The sequence below is a fragment of the Mytilus californianus genome, unplaced genomic scaffold (assembly GCF_021869535.1).
Source record: "Mytilus californianus isolate M0D057914Y unplaced genomic scaffold, xbMytCali1.0.p SCAF_2, whole genome shotgun sequence".
NCBI classification, from domain to species: Eukaryota; Metazoa; Mollusca; class Bivalvia; order Mytilida; family Mytilidae; genus Mytilus; species Mytilus californianus.
The window spans coordinates 130,459,097-130,476,886 of NW_026262668.1; the positions used below are offsets into that span (position 1 = coordinate 130,459,097).

The 17,790-nt window shown below is 33.9% G+C and overlaps 1 protein-coding gene and 1 long non-coding RNA gene across 2 annotated transcripts in view; both read left to right on the forward strand.

Moving 5' to 3' along the window:
• Window positions 1-788: 788 nt before the first annotated feature.
• The window catches only part of LOC127727811 (uncharacterized), a gene marked incomplete at its 5' end in the record, with an annotated part of 56,413 nt that continues 39,411 nt past the window's right edge, over window positions 789-17,790 (forward strand). The window contains 7 exons of the mRNA XM_052234928.1: window positions 789-891; window positions 7,187-7,288; window positions 8,002-8,134; window positions 9,832-9,907; window positions 15,058-15,078; window positions 15,555-15,575; window positions 17,456-17,476. Of these exons, the coding sequence (XP_052090888.1) occupies window positions 789-891; window positions 7,187-7,288; window positions 8,002-8,134; window positions 9,832-9,907; window positions 15,058-15,078; window positions 15,555-15,575; window positions 17,456-17,476 (477 nt within the window). The remainder of the gene's footprint in view (window positions 892-7,186; window positions 7,289-8,001; window positions 8,135-9,831; window positions 9,908-15,057; window positions 15,079-15,554; window positions 15,576-17,455; window positions 17,477-17,790) is intronic.
• Window positions 7,519-9,329, forward strand: LOC127731034 (uncharacterized). Its single transcript, XR_007995422.1, has 3 exons — window positions 7,519-7,815; window positions 8,002-8,134; window positions 9,122-9,329. It is a non-coding gene; the product is annotated as an uncharacterized LOC127731034 (long non-coding RNA).

Below are 17,790 nucleotides of genomic sequence, written 5' to 3' on the forward strand. Positions count from 1 at the left end.
TGCAAGATATCATATCCTATATGACAGGTGCACTCACTGGGGAAGCGTTGGACGAACATACTATTACACAGAGAACTACTGCTGTCCAGGATGGAGACATAATGGAGACCAAAACTGCATTATACGTAACTATGTTTTGTTATTAAAGGATGGTGTTTTTTAAGGTCCCGCAATCTCTGACCATGAAGTTCAGCGTCAAAATACATTTTAATGGTTTGAGGGTGCGCTGAATGTTTGATTTAAAAACAAATTGGTTAATTCGATGGCTATATGACTGCTATTCATATAATACGACAATATTTGATGGTCCTCGTGTTAAAGATATAACTTTGTACGAGATATGAAAGAGCATATATTATGCTCACAAAATATTCCATATCTCATAAATACCTGTTCAAAAATTATGGGTGGTTTTTTCTGCAATTTATAATGGCGATTATTTGAAGAGCATATTATGATTACACTTTCGAACCATCAACTGGTTTTTTGTTACATTTATGGCCTAATCTTAGATAAGTATGATAAGGTAACACGATTTGGCAAGTCTGTCAAGTGTATAGTCGTGTATTGATGCACTATGTATAGTAAACGAAAACTTGTTGCGAATGTAATTAAACCATTATCAATCAAATCATTTTTGGCTGAAATTTGAAAATGTGCATTCCCGATCTGCTGTTTTAATTTTTGAGAACTTTGCTTCTCGCTGTCCACTTTTTCCGTTTTTCGTTTAAGGTTTACAGGTCGGAACGAAATAAAAACAAAGCATATTTGTTTCTGTATTTTGTCTATTTACAGCCAAATGTTCTCCACAGTGTCAAAACTCTGGGCAATGTGTCAATCCTAACGAATGTGAATGTACTGCTGGGTATGCAGGAGACATATGTGCTGGAAGTAAGTTTAAACACACACAACTTTATCTTATACATTTCAACGAGTTTTAAATTGGGTTTTGTGTGCATACAAACTATTTTACAAATTTCCACTTGGCAATAGACAAGATTATTCCAAAAGTGTTTGTGAGGTTGATGTATGAACTCTTCTCCTAGGAACAGTCGACAACATTAATATGTAGAACCGTATGATTTTATATCAACATATTAGCTACTTAGTGCTTCTTTTAACTTTCAGTATTTGCGATATCATTGATACAGTATGTTTTGGTTTTATTTGTTTATATCGATATCAATGTGACTTTGAAAGACTCGTAGAGAATCTAAATTTTTTAAAAGCCCAGTTTGTCGATCGTTCCAAGGCGCTTGTCCTATCCCAGATGGTGTTACCTTTGTCGATGTCTAAACAACTTTATTTCGACATATTTATTAAGAATTCCGAAAAGTGCAATTCTGGTTTGTTTTGCCTTTTATATTTCCTATGGCCGGGAATACTAAGTACCTTTTAATTTCCGGCTTTCAATCGATATGTTATAGATTCCACAGTGTATTCTATGAAATGAGCACATGAGCTAAACGATTCAATTAATAATAACATTCTTGTTGATTTAAATCGCAGAAAGATGAGAACAAATACTGGAAAACGCGAACGAAAATCAATACTCGTTTCGCGTTTTTGCCATAGGAGATATAAAAGGCAAAACAAACCAGAATCTGTTACAGTGGGCTACTAATTTCATCAAATATATTGGCATGAATAGCGCAATCATTATGATCATTGTTTCTACTGAGAATGTTTGTGTGTGATATGTCGTTTCTCCGAACCCCTTGTGTAATTATGTATATATTGCTATTGAATCTAAATGGCTATATTTTGTAATTTTTGTTTTCTACTACCTACTTTGAGTATGTGTGATTATCAGTATTAATTTTAATAGTTCTGTCGCTATATGTATTATAAAAAATTGTACAAACCAGTTGATGCATTCTAATTCGCGCAATGTGAAAATTTCGTACCTTTCCCGTTCTGTCCATATACTGGACATTTGCAAAATGTGCGGTTAAACAACAATAAAAAAACTTACATCTGAGGCGTCACAAATCATGTCTTGAGTAAAATAAATGTCATGATAATCGACCTTTTAAAAGTTGACACCTATATTATTGACGTTTTGCAGTAAATAAAGGCAATAGAAGTATACCGCTGTTCAATAGTCATAAATCGATTTAACAAAAACAAATCCGGGTCACAAACCAAAACCGAGGAAAACACATCAACTTTAAGAGGAAAACAACGGAACAACATAAACACTGAACACCAAAATAGACTTAACGTTTATCTCATTAAGGGCTTTTTTACAAATCTTTACTGGTGCATCCCAACTTTCCCTACTCATATGCATGATACAACTATACAAATCTGGTATTTAATCTGGCTAAGTCACCAATGACTATCTGCATAGATTTCAATTGACCTACTCTTTTCTGTTAAAAATTCAACATTTTTCTCAGTTTTCATAATACAATATTAATCTAATATTTTACCAATGTTTTTTATCCCATATTTCTGCATAGCTGACCAACACAACGTTTGTATATGTGATAAAAAAATTCCTTACTATTCTTTTGAAAACTAGGCTGCTCTCAGTGTATTTTTCATAATTACTATCCCAGCAAAACCGTCATCAAGAAATATAATGACTCTCTTGCCTTCTGATCTCAAATGATTAACTACTCAAAGTATTTCAGTACTTTTGTAAATAGTTAACCTACAGTTGAAATACCAAGAGGGAAAAACATTGAATACGAAATATTTTGAAAAAAAGTTCAAAAAAAGTTCAAAACTAGCTACCGTCGGCAAAAATAAACTCCTAAAGAGTCATACTACCAAAAGATCATCATCAATTTTGCGGTTCAGCGAAGCTTTGATAACATTATATACAATATAGGGGAAGAAAGTACAATATTCCGGTTATTATAATGTAAAACTGCTCTAATGTGTAAATGTATCTAACTTTATAGATACTATTGAATAGTTGCCCTAGATATTCAATAACTAATATATAGGGATACTTAATTGAAGCTGAAGATTAGTAATTTTTTAACAGTAAAGGTGCAATAAAATTGTTTAATTTGAATATAATAATACCAATTATTTTCAATAACATCAATAACGTTTTTAGAAGTTGTAAAAGCTCTAAATAGAGGCAGATTTGATCTTAGTTTACCTTCTGACGAAACAGGTTCTTCACCTTCTAGTTAAAATTGACCAACAATGACATCTAATTTTAATTCAGTACATTCTATAATGTGATTTTCTTTACTTTCCTTTCCTCCGGTCAGTAACCTTTTTCACCATAATTAAAACATCTCCCTATTCTCCATGTAGGCTGAACTTTATCTTTAATGGAATATGGCACCTTTCTGTTTATCTTTGACTTTTTCAATTTCTTGGATTTGATCTTGAGTTCAATTCTGTTTTGCGCTCTCATTATCCTCTTTTCGTCTTCTGAATCGTCAGCAATAGGACTAAAAATCTACTCTTTAACTACTGTTTACCCTTGCTCAGATGGATCGGCAAGTTTTGTTAGATTTTGTTTGTCTGCAACATTTATACCTTTAACTATCTTTTCTCTGGCTTGATGGATTGTTCTACCGATAAATCTGGTCCGTCTAACTTTACTTCAGCCTGATCGGTCATTATTGGTCACTTCGACTTCCTGTCTGAATTGGTTTTCATTCTCTTTTCGCTGGAACGTATAGTTGCCTGATAATATTCCTTCAATTTGCGACATCTGGGGTTTGATTTATTAGGCGTTAAAACTGATGAAAATTTCCCAAAAATGTTAATAGTCTATTATCCATTAAAGCGGCGATTTTTTTAAAAAGTATACTACTGCAAAGCACATACGATTTTCTGTACTTCTAGGACTATGGCCTGTTTAACGGATTGTACAATTAATCGTCTGCATAGTTCACTGGCGTCTAGTGTGACTTTTGGCTAGAAGTGACCAACATTGGAAAATATTCTACTTTATCTAAATATCATGTCCTATTATATACATATACATGTATGAAGTACCCGTATTAATAATATTAACTAGAAGTGTTATTAGAGAGATTATTTCACATTGCTAATTATCCTTTTTGGATGGTGACGTTCCATTGGCACCATCTTATGGTGTTTATATATCTCAACTTTAAACTGTATTACTAAAATAATATGACACCAGGGTTTTCGATATCACAAACTTTTACTAAATCTTATCATCGATACAATGACATCATTTGTAAAAATATTAGTCAACTTGCAGACATCTTATACGTTCAGGTATTTCACGCCCTATCTTTTATGGCAATATTCTGTACAAAGCACAACAATGTCGTCATTAACTTCAAAAGCTTACCAAACCCTTAAACAGACTTATTCAAAAGAGATATAGTTACAATTCTGTCATTAAAGATTGCATTTGTTTTGGAATTATTATCTTAGGGTCTTTGCATCGGAAATTGACGCATTTATTCTAAAACCAGTTGATACCAGGTATGATATGGATTATGTTCTTCTCGTATAATTTATGATGGCATGATACTAAACCCTTTGATTTTCATATGATGAAGACATAATCTTTCGATCAGTTTAATTAAGGTCTGGAGCTGGCATGTTAGTACCTGATAGTAGTCCTTTGTTAATTTATGTTGATCATTGTCATTTTGCTTCGTTTCTTATGTTACCTATTCTAACAATGGACTCGAACTTATTCTAATAGAAACTCTTTTAAAACTGAATTTTACTGTGCGCATTGTTGTGTTTTTGTTTATTTCACATAGACTAGGGGTATAAGGAAGGGTTGAGATCTCATAAAACATGTTGAAACCCGCCGCATTTATGCGCCTGTCCCAAGTCTTGAACCTCTAGCCTTTGTTAATCTTGTGTTTATTTTTAAAGTGTGGCGTCCATTTCGCTGAACTAGTATACATTACTGTTTAGGGGACAGCTGAAGCCCGCCTTCGGGTGCAGGATTCTCTCACTGCTTTGAAGACCTATTGGTGGCCTTGGGCTGTATTCTGCTCTTAGATTGGGTTGTTGTCTCTTTGATAAACTCCACATTTCCGTTCTAAACTATATAACAGTAATTTGCCACTTTACTATGAAAATTATAATTCCTCACAGTTACGATGACAAATAATCTTCACATTTTTTTTCCAGATAACTAATTGTGTTTGAAGCTTTTAAATACTGAATTTCAATTCATTTCCTGTTTCTTTTTCAAAATGGAAACGCAATCTTGAAAATCATGAAAACACAAATTTTAGGCTGAAATGAATGGGCCTTATCGTAAAAGACTAACTCAAGCAACAAGCAATTGTTTTAAATTCATTTTGCAGCATTTGTTCGTTCATTTCGATTTTTTTACTTTAGCCAAAGATAAAAACATGACTTAAGAAATTATTACATTCATTCGAGGTTTTTTTTCTTTCTTGTAACGTTTGAAATGAAATTTACTTTTTTAATTCATATCTAAACGTAATGCTTTGATTTTAAAAACACTTGTCACGCAAAAAATGGAAAAGAATAGGTACCTTAACTATATATTGCAATATATAGACTTCCTACATGTCGAATTTTCTTTATGTATTGCAATATATTGATCAATTTTAAACGAAAACAAAACAAATGGTCTATGATTTAAACCGTTGTGAAACATAAGTTAATATTTCATCTCAATGTAAGTCTGTATACATATTATTTTGGTTGATTGATAGCTTTGGTTTACTGTGCGTGATGATGAATATAATAGACTCTGAATGATTTAGGGGTTAAATCAGGATAAATATTTATCTTTTGAACCGTTTGCACGTTTTTATAAAAAGTTGTGTCAAAAATCTATTGTAATATAAAAATAAGAAGATTTTTATCATTGTCAATGAGACCACTCTCTACCAAAGACTAAATTAAATGTTGACCCATTCCCATTTTTATGCAAACTAAAATAATAAGCTACCTCGTCACAGTCACAGTTGATTAACCAATGTTCTGTATACGCTACATCTACGAAATTTTGTCCAACTATGTGTTAGCAAATTATCATCAGATGTGAAATACTGATACCAGAATAGTTTTCCTATACTAAGTATGTACTTTTACCGATCGTGTTCTATTCCTGATTGTAATTTTTGACTCGGTGTGGACTCATATGGCGGGTGGTATATGCATAGCATCTTGTCGACGCACCTGGTCTCCCGTCTTTTGGAGTCTATGCAATTTCCTGAGTTTATGTTTGTTACTTTGATTTGTCTTCTTAATCAATTTTTTTATTTGACCATCGATAAACTACTATTGCTTTATTCTTAGTCAGAAATATGTATTTGGAAGTTAAAGGTCCGAATTACTCACATTAGTATAAAAACATATCTTTTGACAATGCTTTTTGTTAATATAACGGAATTTGTCATACAAGTAGGATGTTAAGCTAGCTATAAGACCAGGCTAAACCTATCAGTTTCTTCGAAAAATGTCTGTCCCAAGTCAAATATATTGATGATTTGATTTAGTTTGATCTTTAACATTTTTATTTAAATTAAATTTATAAATACAAGGACTATTTATGGAATGTTATAGGTATTAAATAATAAGTATAAAACGTTTACAAAGATATATATGTAGGACTAGGAGGTGCGATGAGGACGCTGAAGTGCGTAGCTATCAACAAGATATCGTCACTATCGTGATTCAAATCCGCCATATGTACTAGCTGTCAGAATGTCATACAAAAAGAAGTAATTTAATCCAGCTATTGGACAATAACAAAAACATTTGACCTCTACCTATCAAATGAATACATAGTATCAAATACACAATATTTTTGTTAGACATTCCATCGTATTTCTATTATTGCAGAACTCATCATTGACATTTAATTGTTTTTTTGATAAATCCTTTTCTTTCGCATTATATACGTTTATATACCCCAGTTTATGAAACAATGCTTAACTGGAGATTTTGGAGATTGAATTCCGGACCCTTATAAGAAAAAGTAACCATATACACTGCATACACTTCACAATTTAAAGGGCTTAATTCATTGATTAGAAATTTGCACACTAGCATCGGCGGCTGTACTTCAAAGAAGATTGCATACAGTAACGTCATAAACAGTACAGGAAAACAGGATCTTGTCAAATTAGGAATTTATCAATTCAAACGTTTTTTTTTTTAGTTTTGTAACTAATCTGATCCATGTTAACTTACTTAAGTATTGTTTGTTGACATATATATAAATCTTTGTTTTCAGTTGCCGCTTGTTCACACTTGTCCCCTTGTTACCCTGGACGTTGTTATGGAAGCAACCAATGTTTGTGCTCAGAAGGGTTCGAAGGAAGTACTTGCAAAACTTGTAAGAATTATATTTTATGATCACTCTCTGTCGATCGACCAATCGTTCGATTAATCGAGCTGCAGATCTTATATAATCAATTTGACTTTTATTCAACATAATACAAAATGTGAAAACAGTACATCAAAAATATCTAGCACTACATGTTTCTGATTTTACAGAATTAAATTTAAAGTTTATGTGTTTTTGAAACTGCTTAAACATGTGTGAATCTTATTTTTCAGTACAGACACAGACAAGAGAGTTCAAACCTTTAATAGAAAAAGGCAATGCGACTTTTGCAAAGTACAGTTATACAAGAAATACTTTTGAATACCAATTTATGACAGACGCAACAAACAGATCTGAGGTTGACTTGGTCTGGACAAATTCTGACGAGTTTAACGTAATGAACTTCGACATTGATGCCTCCATAGATGTCCTATATAATTTTGATCATATTCCACCTGTGCCAAGATACATAAGGAATATGAAATTTGGAATTGTTGACGCGAACGTGTTGGTCATTCATTATAGACTTGGACAAAGTGAGTGGAACATTTATCCTATTTCATCAAATTGAATATATTTAATTAGAGCTAATGACTTTGTATGTGAACGAAATTTTATATGTAGAAAAATCAAATTTTGAAAGATCAAACAAATAAACAAATGAATAAATTGGCCATTTTTCTTTATTTGAAGTAATTATGAAGCTTATTACATTTATACAGGTGGCGAGTACGAAGTTAACAAGGAAAGGTTTACTTGCTCACAGCCTTCTGATCACAACCCAATAGCTAATAAAGTTCTGGAATGTAGGATGAACAATGGTACCAATGTATTTCAGGTCGATTCGGGCGACAGGTAAATGACAATATATTCAATTATCGACACAGACTTAAGGTATATATTGCGTCCTCACTTTGCAACACTATACTAAGTCTGCAATACAATTGTTAGAGCTCTTTCGGTTTTGTTAAGTGCTTTATGCTTCTATTAAACTATTGGAAAGTATTGAAAACAAGAAGATCGAAGCTGTTCGTAAATACAATCTTAGGTTGATAATATATTTTATGGATAACTCCATATAGCTAGTAGAAAATTAATCTCCAATAACAGCGAGATCTCTTAGAAAGTTTTAAGTTATTTTGTCTTTCCAGTAATCTCATAATAGATACCAAGATTAAAATGGCGTATGCCAAACGCGCGTCTCGTCTACAAAAGACTCAACAGTGACGCTCAAATCAAAAAATTAGAAGGCCAAATAAAGTACGAAGTTGAAGAGAATTGAGGACCCAAAATTTCGAAAGGTTTTGCCAAATACAGGTTATCTATTCCTGGGGTATAAATTACCGTATGCGCCATTTCTTCTTGTGCTTTTTTTTTGTTTCGTAAGTAGTCGATAGGATATTTGGTATATTGGTTATCAATGCTCATTCGACACCGTTACAAATATCGACTTTATTTTCAAATGTTGGTTTCATTTTCAGATTTTGGCAGTCAAATTAGATCGAAATGATCAGGGGACAACATAGATTCTTTTTTTTTTCTTTCTAATATGATATAAGTGATATACAAGCGTTGATTCTTTGCAATAAGTTATAGAAACCCTACATCTTATGGTATGAGGTTCCTTGTTCACTTAAAGTTCATAATGGTAACTGTTGCTTGTTATCGTTATGATCCCTCAGATCCTGTGACAAAAGTTTGTTTCCATGTCGTAACTCAAATGTCGAAATGGGATAATCAACGAGTCAAAGCTATGCAGTGATAAATTTAAGCTGATCAATAAGCTGTCTATATATTAACATAATTATTTTTCTATTGTGTCAGAGATTGAATTTGTTGCAGATACGTTCTGAACTACACGGTTACTACAGGCGGGTACAGAGAACTTGTCAATACAGACAATGACCAACTTTATCGTACTGAGATATATGATGGAGTAAGTTCTTATCAGCTTATGGAGTATCGGTTTGACTACGATAAACCAGTTCATTGCCAAGAACTAAATAATTGTTCTTCTGGTGATGTTACACTTCAGCTTGAAGAGGACATAACAAAGGTATGTTAACAGTGTCTATAAAATTCCACTTCAGCTTGCAGAGGATATAACAAAGGCATGTTAACAGTCTCTATAAAGTTCCACTTCACCTTGCAGAGGATACAACAAAAGTATGTTAACAGTGTATATAAAGTTCCACTTCACCTTGCAGAGGATATAACAAAGGTATGTTAACAGTGTCTATAAAGTTCCACTTCACATTGCAGAGGATATAACAAAGGTATGTTAACAGTGTCTGTAAAGTTATGTTAACAGTGCCTATAAAGTTCACCTCAGCTGGCAGAGAATATTACAAAGGTAGGCTAACAGTGTCTATAAAGTTCCACTTCAGGTGGAAGAGGGTATAACAAAGGTATGTTAACAGTGTCTATAAAGTTCCACTTCAGCTGAAATATAATATAACAAAGGTATGCTAACAGTGTCTATAAAGTTCCACCTCAGCTTGCAGAGGATATAACAAAGGTATGTTAACAGTGTCTATAAAGTTCCACTTCAGCTGGAAGAGGATATACCAAAGGTATGTTAACAGTGTCTATAAAGTTCCATTTCAGATGGAAGAGGATATAACAAAGGTATGTTAACAGTGTCTATTAAGTTCCACTTCAGCTGAAATATAATATAACAAAGGTATGCTAACAGTGTCTATAAAGTTCCACCTCAGCTTGCAGAGGATATAACAAAGGTATGTTAACTGTGTCTATAAAGTTCCACTTCACCTTGCAGAGGATATAACAAAGGTATGTTAACAGTGTCTATAAAGTTCTACTTCAGCTGGAATAGGATTTAACTAAGGTATGTTAACAGTATCTATAGAGCTCCACTTCAACTCAAAGAGGATATAACAATGGTATGTTAACAGTGCCTATAAAACTCACTGCAGCTGGGAGAGGATATAACAATCGTATGTTAACAGTGCCTATAAAGTTCACTTCAGCTTGGAGAGGAAATAACAAAGGTATTTTAACAGTGTCTATAAAGTTCCACTTCAGCAATGGTATGCTAACAGTGTCTATAAAGTTCCACTTCAGCTAAAGAGGCTATAACTAAGGTTTGTTAACACTGCCTATAAAGTTCCACTTCAGCTGGAATAGGATATACTAGTAACAAAGGTATGCTAACAGTGTCTATAAATCTCCACTTCATCTGGAAGAGGATATAACAAAGGTATGTTAACAGTGTCTATAAAGTTCCACTTCAGCTTGCAGCGGATATAACAAAGGTATCTTAACAGTGTCTTAAAGTTCCACTTTCAATTGCAGAGGATATAACAAAGGTATGCTAACAGTGTCTATAAAGTTCCACCTCAGCTGGAAGAGGGTATAACTTAGGTATGTTAACAGTGTCTATAAGGTTTCACTTCAGCTGGAAGAGGATATAACTAAGGTATGTTAACAGTGTCTATAAAGTTCAACTTCAGCTGGAAGAGGATATAACTTAGGTATGTTAACAGTATCTGTTAAGCTCTACTTCAACTCAAAGAGGATATAACAATGGTATGTTAACAGTGCCTATAAAGTTCACTTCAGCTGGGAGATATAACAATGGTATGTTAACAGTGCCTAAAAAGTTCACTTCAGCTTGGAGAGGATATAACAAAGGTATTTTAACAGTGTCTCTAAAGTTACACTTAAGCAATGGTATGCTAACAGTGTCTATAAAATTCCAATTCAGCTAAAAGGGACAAACCTAAGGGTTGTTAACAGTGCCTTTAAAGTTCCACTTCAGCTGGAATAGGATATAACAAAGGTATGCTAACAAATTCTATAAAGCTCCACATCAGCTTGCAGATGATATAACAAAGGTATGTTAACAGTGTCTGTAAAGTTATGTTAACAGTGCCTATAAAGTTCACCTTAGCTGGGAGAGGTTATCACAATGGTATGTTAACAGTGCCTATAAAGTTAACTTCAGCTTGGAGAGGATATAACAAAGGTATGCTAACAGTGTCTATAAAGCTCCACTTCAGCTTGGAGAAGATATAACAAAGGTATGTAAACAGTGTCTATAAAGTTCCACTTCAGTTTGCAGAGGATATAACAAAGGTATGTTAACAGTGTCTATAAAGATCCACTTCACCTTGCAGAGGATATAACAAAGGTATGTTAACAGTGTCTATAAAGTTCCACTTCAGCTGAAATATAATATAACAAAGGTATGCTAACAGTGTCTATAAAGTTCCACTTCAGCTGAAAGAGGGTATAACTAAGGTATGTTACCAGTATCTATAAAGCTCCACTCTAACTCCTAGAGGATATAACAATGGTATGTTAACAGTGCCTATAAAGTTCACTTCAGCTTGGAGAGGATAAAACAAAGGTATTTTAACAGTGTCTCTAAAGTTACACTTAAGCAATGGTATGCTAACAGTGTCTATAAAATTCCAATTCAGCTAAAAGGGACAAACCTAAGGGTTGTTAACAGTGCCTTTAAAGTTCCACTTCAGCTGGAATAGGATATAACAAAGGTATGCTAACAAATTCTATAAAGCTCCACATCAGCTCGCAGAGGATATAACAAAGGTATGTTAACAGTGTCTGTAAAGTTATGTTAACAGTGCCTATAAAGTTCACCTTAGCTGGGAGAGGTTATCACAATGGTATGTTAACAGTGCCTATAAAGTTCACTTCAGCTTGGAGAGGATATAACAAAGGTTTGTAAACATTGCCTATAAAGTTCCACTTCAGCTGGAATAGGATACAACAAATGTATGCTAACAGTGTCTATAAAGCTCCACTTCAGCTTGGAGAAGATATAACAAAGGTATGTAAACAGTGTCTATAAAGTTCCACTTCAGTTTGCAGAGGATATAACAAAGGTATGTTAACAGTGTCTATAAAGTTCCACTTCACCTTGCAGAGGATATAACAAAGGTATGTTAACAGTGTCTATAAAGTTCCACTTCAGCTGAATTATGATATAACAAAGGTATGTAAACAGTGTCTATAAAGTTCCACTTCAGTTTGCAGAGGATATAACAAAGGTATGTTAACAGTGTCTATAAAGTTCCACTTCACCTTGCAGAGGATATGACAAAGGTATGTTAACAGTGCCTATAAAGTTCACTTCAGCTTGGAGAGGATAAAACAAAGGTATTTTAACAGTGTCTCTAAAGTTACACTTCAGCAATGGTAAGCTAACAGTGTCTATTAAATTCCACTTCAGTTGGAATAGGATATAACAAAGGTATGTTAACAGTGTCTATAAAGCTCCACTTCAGCTGGAAGAGAATGTAACAAAGGTAGGTTAACAGTGTCTATAAAGTTCCACTTCAGCTAAAGACGATATAACTAAGGTTTGTTTACAGTGCCTATAAAGTTCCACTTCAGCTGGAATAGGATATAACCAAGGTATGCTAACAGTGTCTATAAAGTTCCACTTCAGCTGGAAGAGAATGTAACAAAGGTAGGTTAAAAGTGTCTATAAAGTTCCAATTCAGCTTGCAAAGGATTTAACTAAGGTATGTTAACAGTGTCTATAAAGTTCCACTTCAGTTGAAATAGGATATAACTAAGGTATGTTAATAGTGTCTGTAAAGTTCCAATTCAGCTGGAATAGGATTAAACAAAGGTATGCTAACAGTGTCTATAAAGTTCCACCTCAGCTGGAAGAGGATATAACTAAGGTATGTTAACAGTATCTATAAAGCTCCACTCAACTCGAAAAGGATATAACAATGGTATGTTAACAGTGCCTATCAAGTTCACTTTAGCTTGGAGAGGATATAACAAAGGTATGTTAACAGTGTCTATAAAGTTCCACTTCAGCTGAATTATGATATAACAAAGGTATGTAAACAGTGTCTATAAAGTTCCACTTCAGTTTGCAGAGGATATAACAAAGGTATGTTAACAGTGTCTATAAAGTTCCACTTCACCTTGCAGAGGATATGACAAAGGTATGTTAACAGTGCCTATAAAGTTCACTTCAGCTTGGAGAGGATAAAACAAAGGTATTTTAACAGTGTCTCTAAAGTTACACTTCAGCAATGGTAAGCTAACAGTGTCTATTAAATTCCACTTCAGTTGGAATAGGATATAACAAAGGTATGTTAACAGTGTCTATAAAGCTCCACTTCAGCTGGAAGAGAATGTAACAAAGGTAGGTTAACAGTGTCTATAAAGTTCCACTTCAGCTAAAGACGATATAACTAAGGTTTGTTTACAGTGCCTATAAAGTTCCACTTCAGCTGGAATAGGATATAACCAAGGTATGCTAACAGTGTCTATAAAGTTCCACTTCAGCTGGAAGAGAATGTAACAAAGGTAGGTTAAAAGTGTCTATAAAGTTCCAATTCAGCTTGCAAAGGATTTAACTAAGGTATGTTAACAGTGTCTATAAAGTTCCACTTCAGTTGAAATAGGATATAACTAAGGTATGTTAATAGTGTCTGTAAAGTTCCAATTCAGCTGGAATAGGATTAAACAAAGGTATGCTAACAGTGTCTATAAAGTTCCACCTCAGCTGGAAGAGGATATAACTAAGGTATGTTAACAGTATCTATAAAGCTCCACTCAACTCGAAAAGGATATAACAATGGTATGTTAACAGTGCCTATCAAGTTCACTTTAGCTTGGAGAGGATATAAAAAAGGTATTTTAACAGTTTATAAAGTTCCACTTCAGCAATGGTATTCTAACAGTGTCTATAAAGTTCCACTTCAGCTAAAAAAGATATAACTAAGATTTGTTAACAGTGCCTTTAAAGTTCCACTTCAGCTGGAATAGGATATTACAAAGGTAGGCTAACAGTGCCTATAAAGTTCACTTCAGCTTGGAGAGGATAAAACAAAGGTATTTTAACAGTGTCTCTAAAGTTACACTTCAGCAATGGTAAGCTAACAGTGTCTATTAAATTCCACTTCAGTTGGAATAGGATATAACAAAGGTATGTTAAGAGTGTCTATAAAGCTCCACTTCAGCTGGAAGAGAATGTAACAAAGGTAGGTTAACAGTGTCTATAAAGTTCCACTTCAGCTAAAGACGATATAACTAAGGTTTGTTTACAGTGCCTATAAAGTTCCACTTCAGCTGGAATAGGATATAACCAAGGTATGCTAACAGTGTCTATAAAGTTCCACTTCAGCTGGAAGAGAATGTAACAAAGGTAGGTTAACAGTGTCTATAAAGTTCCAATTCAGCTTGCAAAGGATTTAACTAAGGTATGTTAACAGTGTCTATAAAGTTCCACTTCAGTTGAAATAGGATATAACTAAGGTATGTTAATAGTGTCTGTAAAGTTCGAATTCAGCTGGAATAGGATTAAACAAAGGTATGCTAACAGTGTCTATAAAGTTCCACCTCAGCTGGAAGAGGATATAACTAAGGTATGTTAACAGTATCTATAAAGCTCCACTTCAACTCGAAAAGGATATAACAATGGTATGTTAACAGTGCCTATCAAGTTCACTTTAGCTTGGAGAGGATATAAAAAAGGTATTTTAACAGTTTATAAAGTTCCACTTCAGCAATGGTATTCTAACAGTGTCTATAAAGTTCCACTTCAGCTAAAAAAGATATAACTAAGATTTGTTAACAGTGCCTTTAAAGTTCCACTTCAGCTGGAATAGGATATTACAAAGGTAGGCTAACAGTGTCTATAAAGCTCCACTTCAGCTGGAAGAGGATATAACAAAGGTATGTTAAGAGTGTCTATAAAGTTCCACTTCAGCTTGCAGAGGATATAACAAAGGTATGTTTACAGTGTCTATAAAAATCCACTTCAGCTGGAAGAAGATATAACAAAGGTATGTAAACAGTGTCTTTAAGGTTCCACTTCAGCTGGAAGATGATATAACAGAGGTATGTTAACAGTGTCTATAAAGTTCCACTTCAGCTAGTAGAGGATATAACAAAGGTATGTTAACAGTGTCTATAAAGTTATGTTAACAGTGTCTTTAAAGTTCACTTCAGCTGGGAGAGGATATGACAATGGTATGTTAACAGTGCCTATAAAGTTCACTTTAGCTTGGAGAGGATATAACAAAGGTATTTTAACAGTGTCTATAAGTTCCACTTCAGCAATGGTTTTCTAACAGTGTCTTTAAAGTTCCACTTCAGCTAAAGAGGATATAACTAAGGTTTGTTAACAGTGCCTTTAAAGTTCCACTACAGCTGGAATAGGATATTACAAAGGTATGCTAACAGTGTCTATAAAGCTCCACATCAGCTGGAAGAGGATATAACAAAGGTATGTTAAGAGTGTCTATAAATTCCACTTCAGCTGGAAGAGGATATAACAAAGGTATGTACACAGTGTCATTAAGGTTCCACTTCAGCTGGAAGAGGGTATAACTAAGGTATGTTAACAGTATCTATAAAGATCCACTTCAGTTTGAAGAGGATATAACTAAGGTATGTTATCAGTATCTATAAAGCTCCACTTCAACTCGAAGAGGATATAACAATGGTATGTTAACAGTGCCTATAAAGTTCCACTTCAGCTGGGAGAGGATATAACAATGGTATGTTAACATTGCCTTTAAAGTTCACTTTAGCTTGGAGAGGATATACCAAAGGTATTTTAACAGTGTCTATAAAGTTCCACTTGAGCTAAAGAGGATATAACTAATTGTTGTTAACAGTGCCTATAAAGTTCCACTTCAGCTAGAATAGGATATAACAAAGGTATGTGAACAGTGTCTATAAAGCTCCACTTCAGCTGGAAGAGGATATAACACAGGTATTTTTACAAGGCTATTAGGTTCCACTTCAGCTGGTAGAGGATATAACAAAGGTATGTTAACAATGTCTGTAAAGTTCATCTTCAGTTTAAATAGGATATTACTAAGGTTTGTTATCAGTGTCTTTAAAGTTCCACTTCAACTGAAAGAGGATATAACTAAATTATGTTAACAGTGTCTTTAAAGTTCAACTTCAGCTGGAAAAGAATATAACTAGGGTATATTAACAGTGACTTTAAAGTTTCCCTTCAACTGGAAGAGGATATAACTAAGATATGTTAACAATGTCTATAAAGTTCCACTTCAACTGCAAGAGGATATAACTAAAATATGTTAACAGTGTCTATAAAGTTCTACTTCAGCTGGCAGAGGATATAACAAAGGTATGTTAACAGTGTCTATAAAGTTCCACTTCAGCTGGAAGAGAATATAACTAAGATATGTTAACAATGTTTATAAAGATCCACTTCAGCTGGAATAAGATATAACAAAGGGATGTTAACAGTGTCTATAAAGTTCCACTTCAGCTGGCAGAGGATATTACAAAGGTATGTTACCAGTGTTTATAAAGTTCCACTTTATCCGGAATAAGATATAACAAAGGGATGTTAACAGTGTCTGTAAGGTTCCACTTCAGCTGGAAGAGGATATAACTAAGGTATGTTAACAGTGTCTATAAAGTTCCACTTCAGCTGGAAGAGGATATAACAAAGGGATGTTAACAGTGTCTATAAAGCTCCACATCAGCTGGCAGAGGACATAACAAAAGTATGTTAACAGCGTCTATAAAGTTCACTTCAGCTGGAAGAGGATATAACTAAGGTATGTTAGCAGTGTCTATAAAGTTCCACTTCAGCTGGAAGAGGATATAACTAAGGTATGTTAACAGTATATATAAAGCTCCACTTCAACTCGAAGAAGATATAACAATGATATCTTAACAGTGCCTATAAAGTTCACTTCAGCTGGGAGAGGATATAACAATGATATGTTAACAGTGCCTATAAAGTTCACTTCAGCTTGGAGAGGATATAACAAAGGTATTTTAACAGTGTCTATATAGTTCCACTTCATCAATGGTATGCTAACAGTGTCTATAAAGTTCCCTTTAGCTAAAGGGGATATAACTCAGGTTTGTTAACAGTGCCTATAAAGTACCACTTTAGCTGGAATAAGATATAACAAATGTATACTAACAGTGTCTATAAAGTTCCACTTCAACTGGAAGAGGATATAGCAAAGGTATGTAAACAGTGTCTATAAAGTTCAAATTCACCTTGCTGAGGATATAACAAAGGTGTGTTTACAGTGTCTATAAAGTTCCACCTCAGGTGGAAGAGGGTATAACTAAGGTATGTTAACAGTGTCTATAAAGCTCCACTTCAGCTAGTAGAGGATATAACAAAGGTATGTACACAGTGTCTTTATGGTTCTAATTCAGCTGGAAGAGTATATAACAAAGGTATGTTAACAGTGTCTATAAAGTTCCAGTTCAGCTGGAAAAGGATATAACAATGGTATGTTAACAGTGCCTTTAAAGTTCACTTCAGCTTGGTGAGGATATAACAAAGGTATTTTAACAGTGTCTATAAGGTTCCACTTTAGCAATAGAAGGCTAACAGTGTCTATAAAGTTCCACTTCAGCCAAAGAGGATATAACTAAGGTTTGTTAACAGTGCCTATAAAGTTCCACTTCAGCTGGAATAGGATATAACAATGGTATGCTAACAGTGTCTATAAAGCTCCACTTCAGCTGGAAGAGGATATAACACAGGT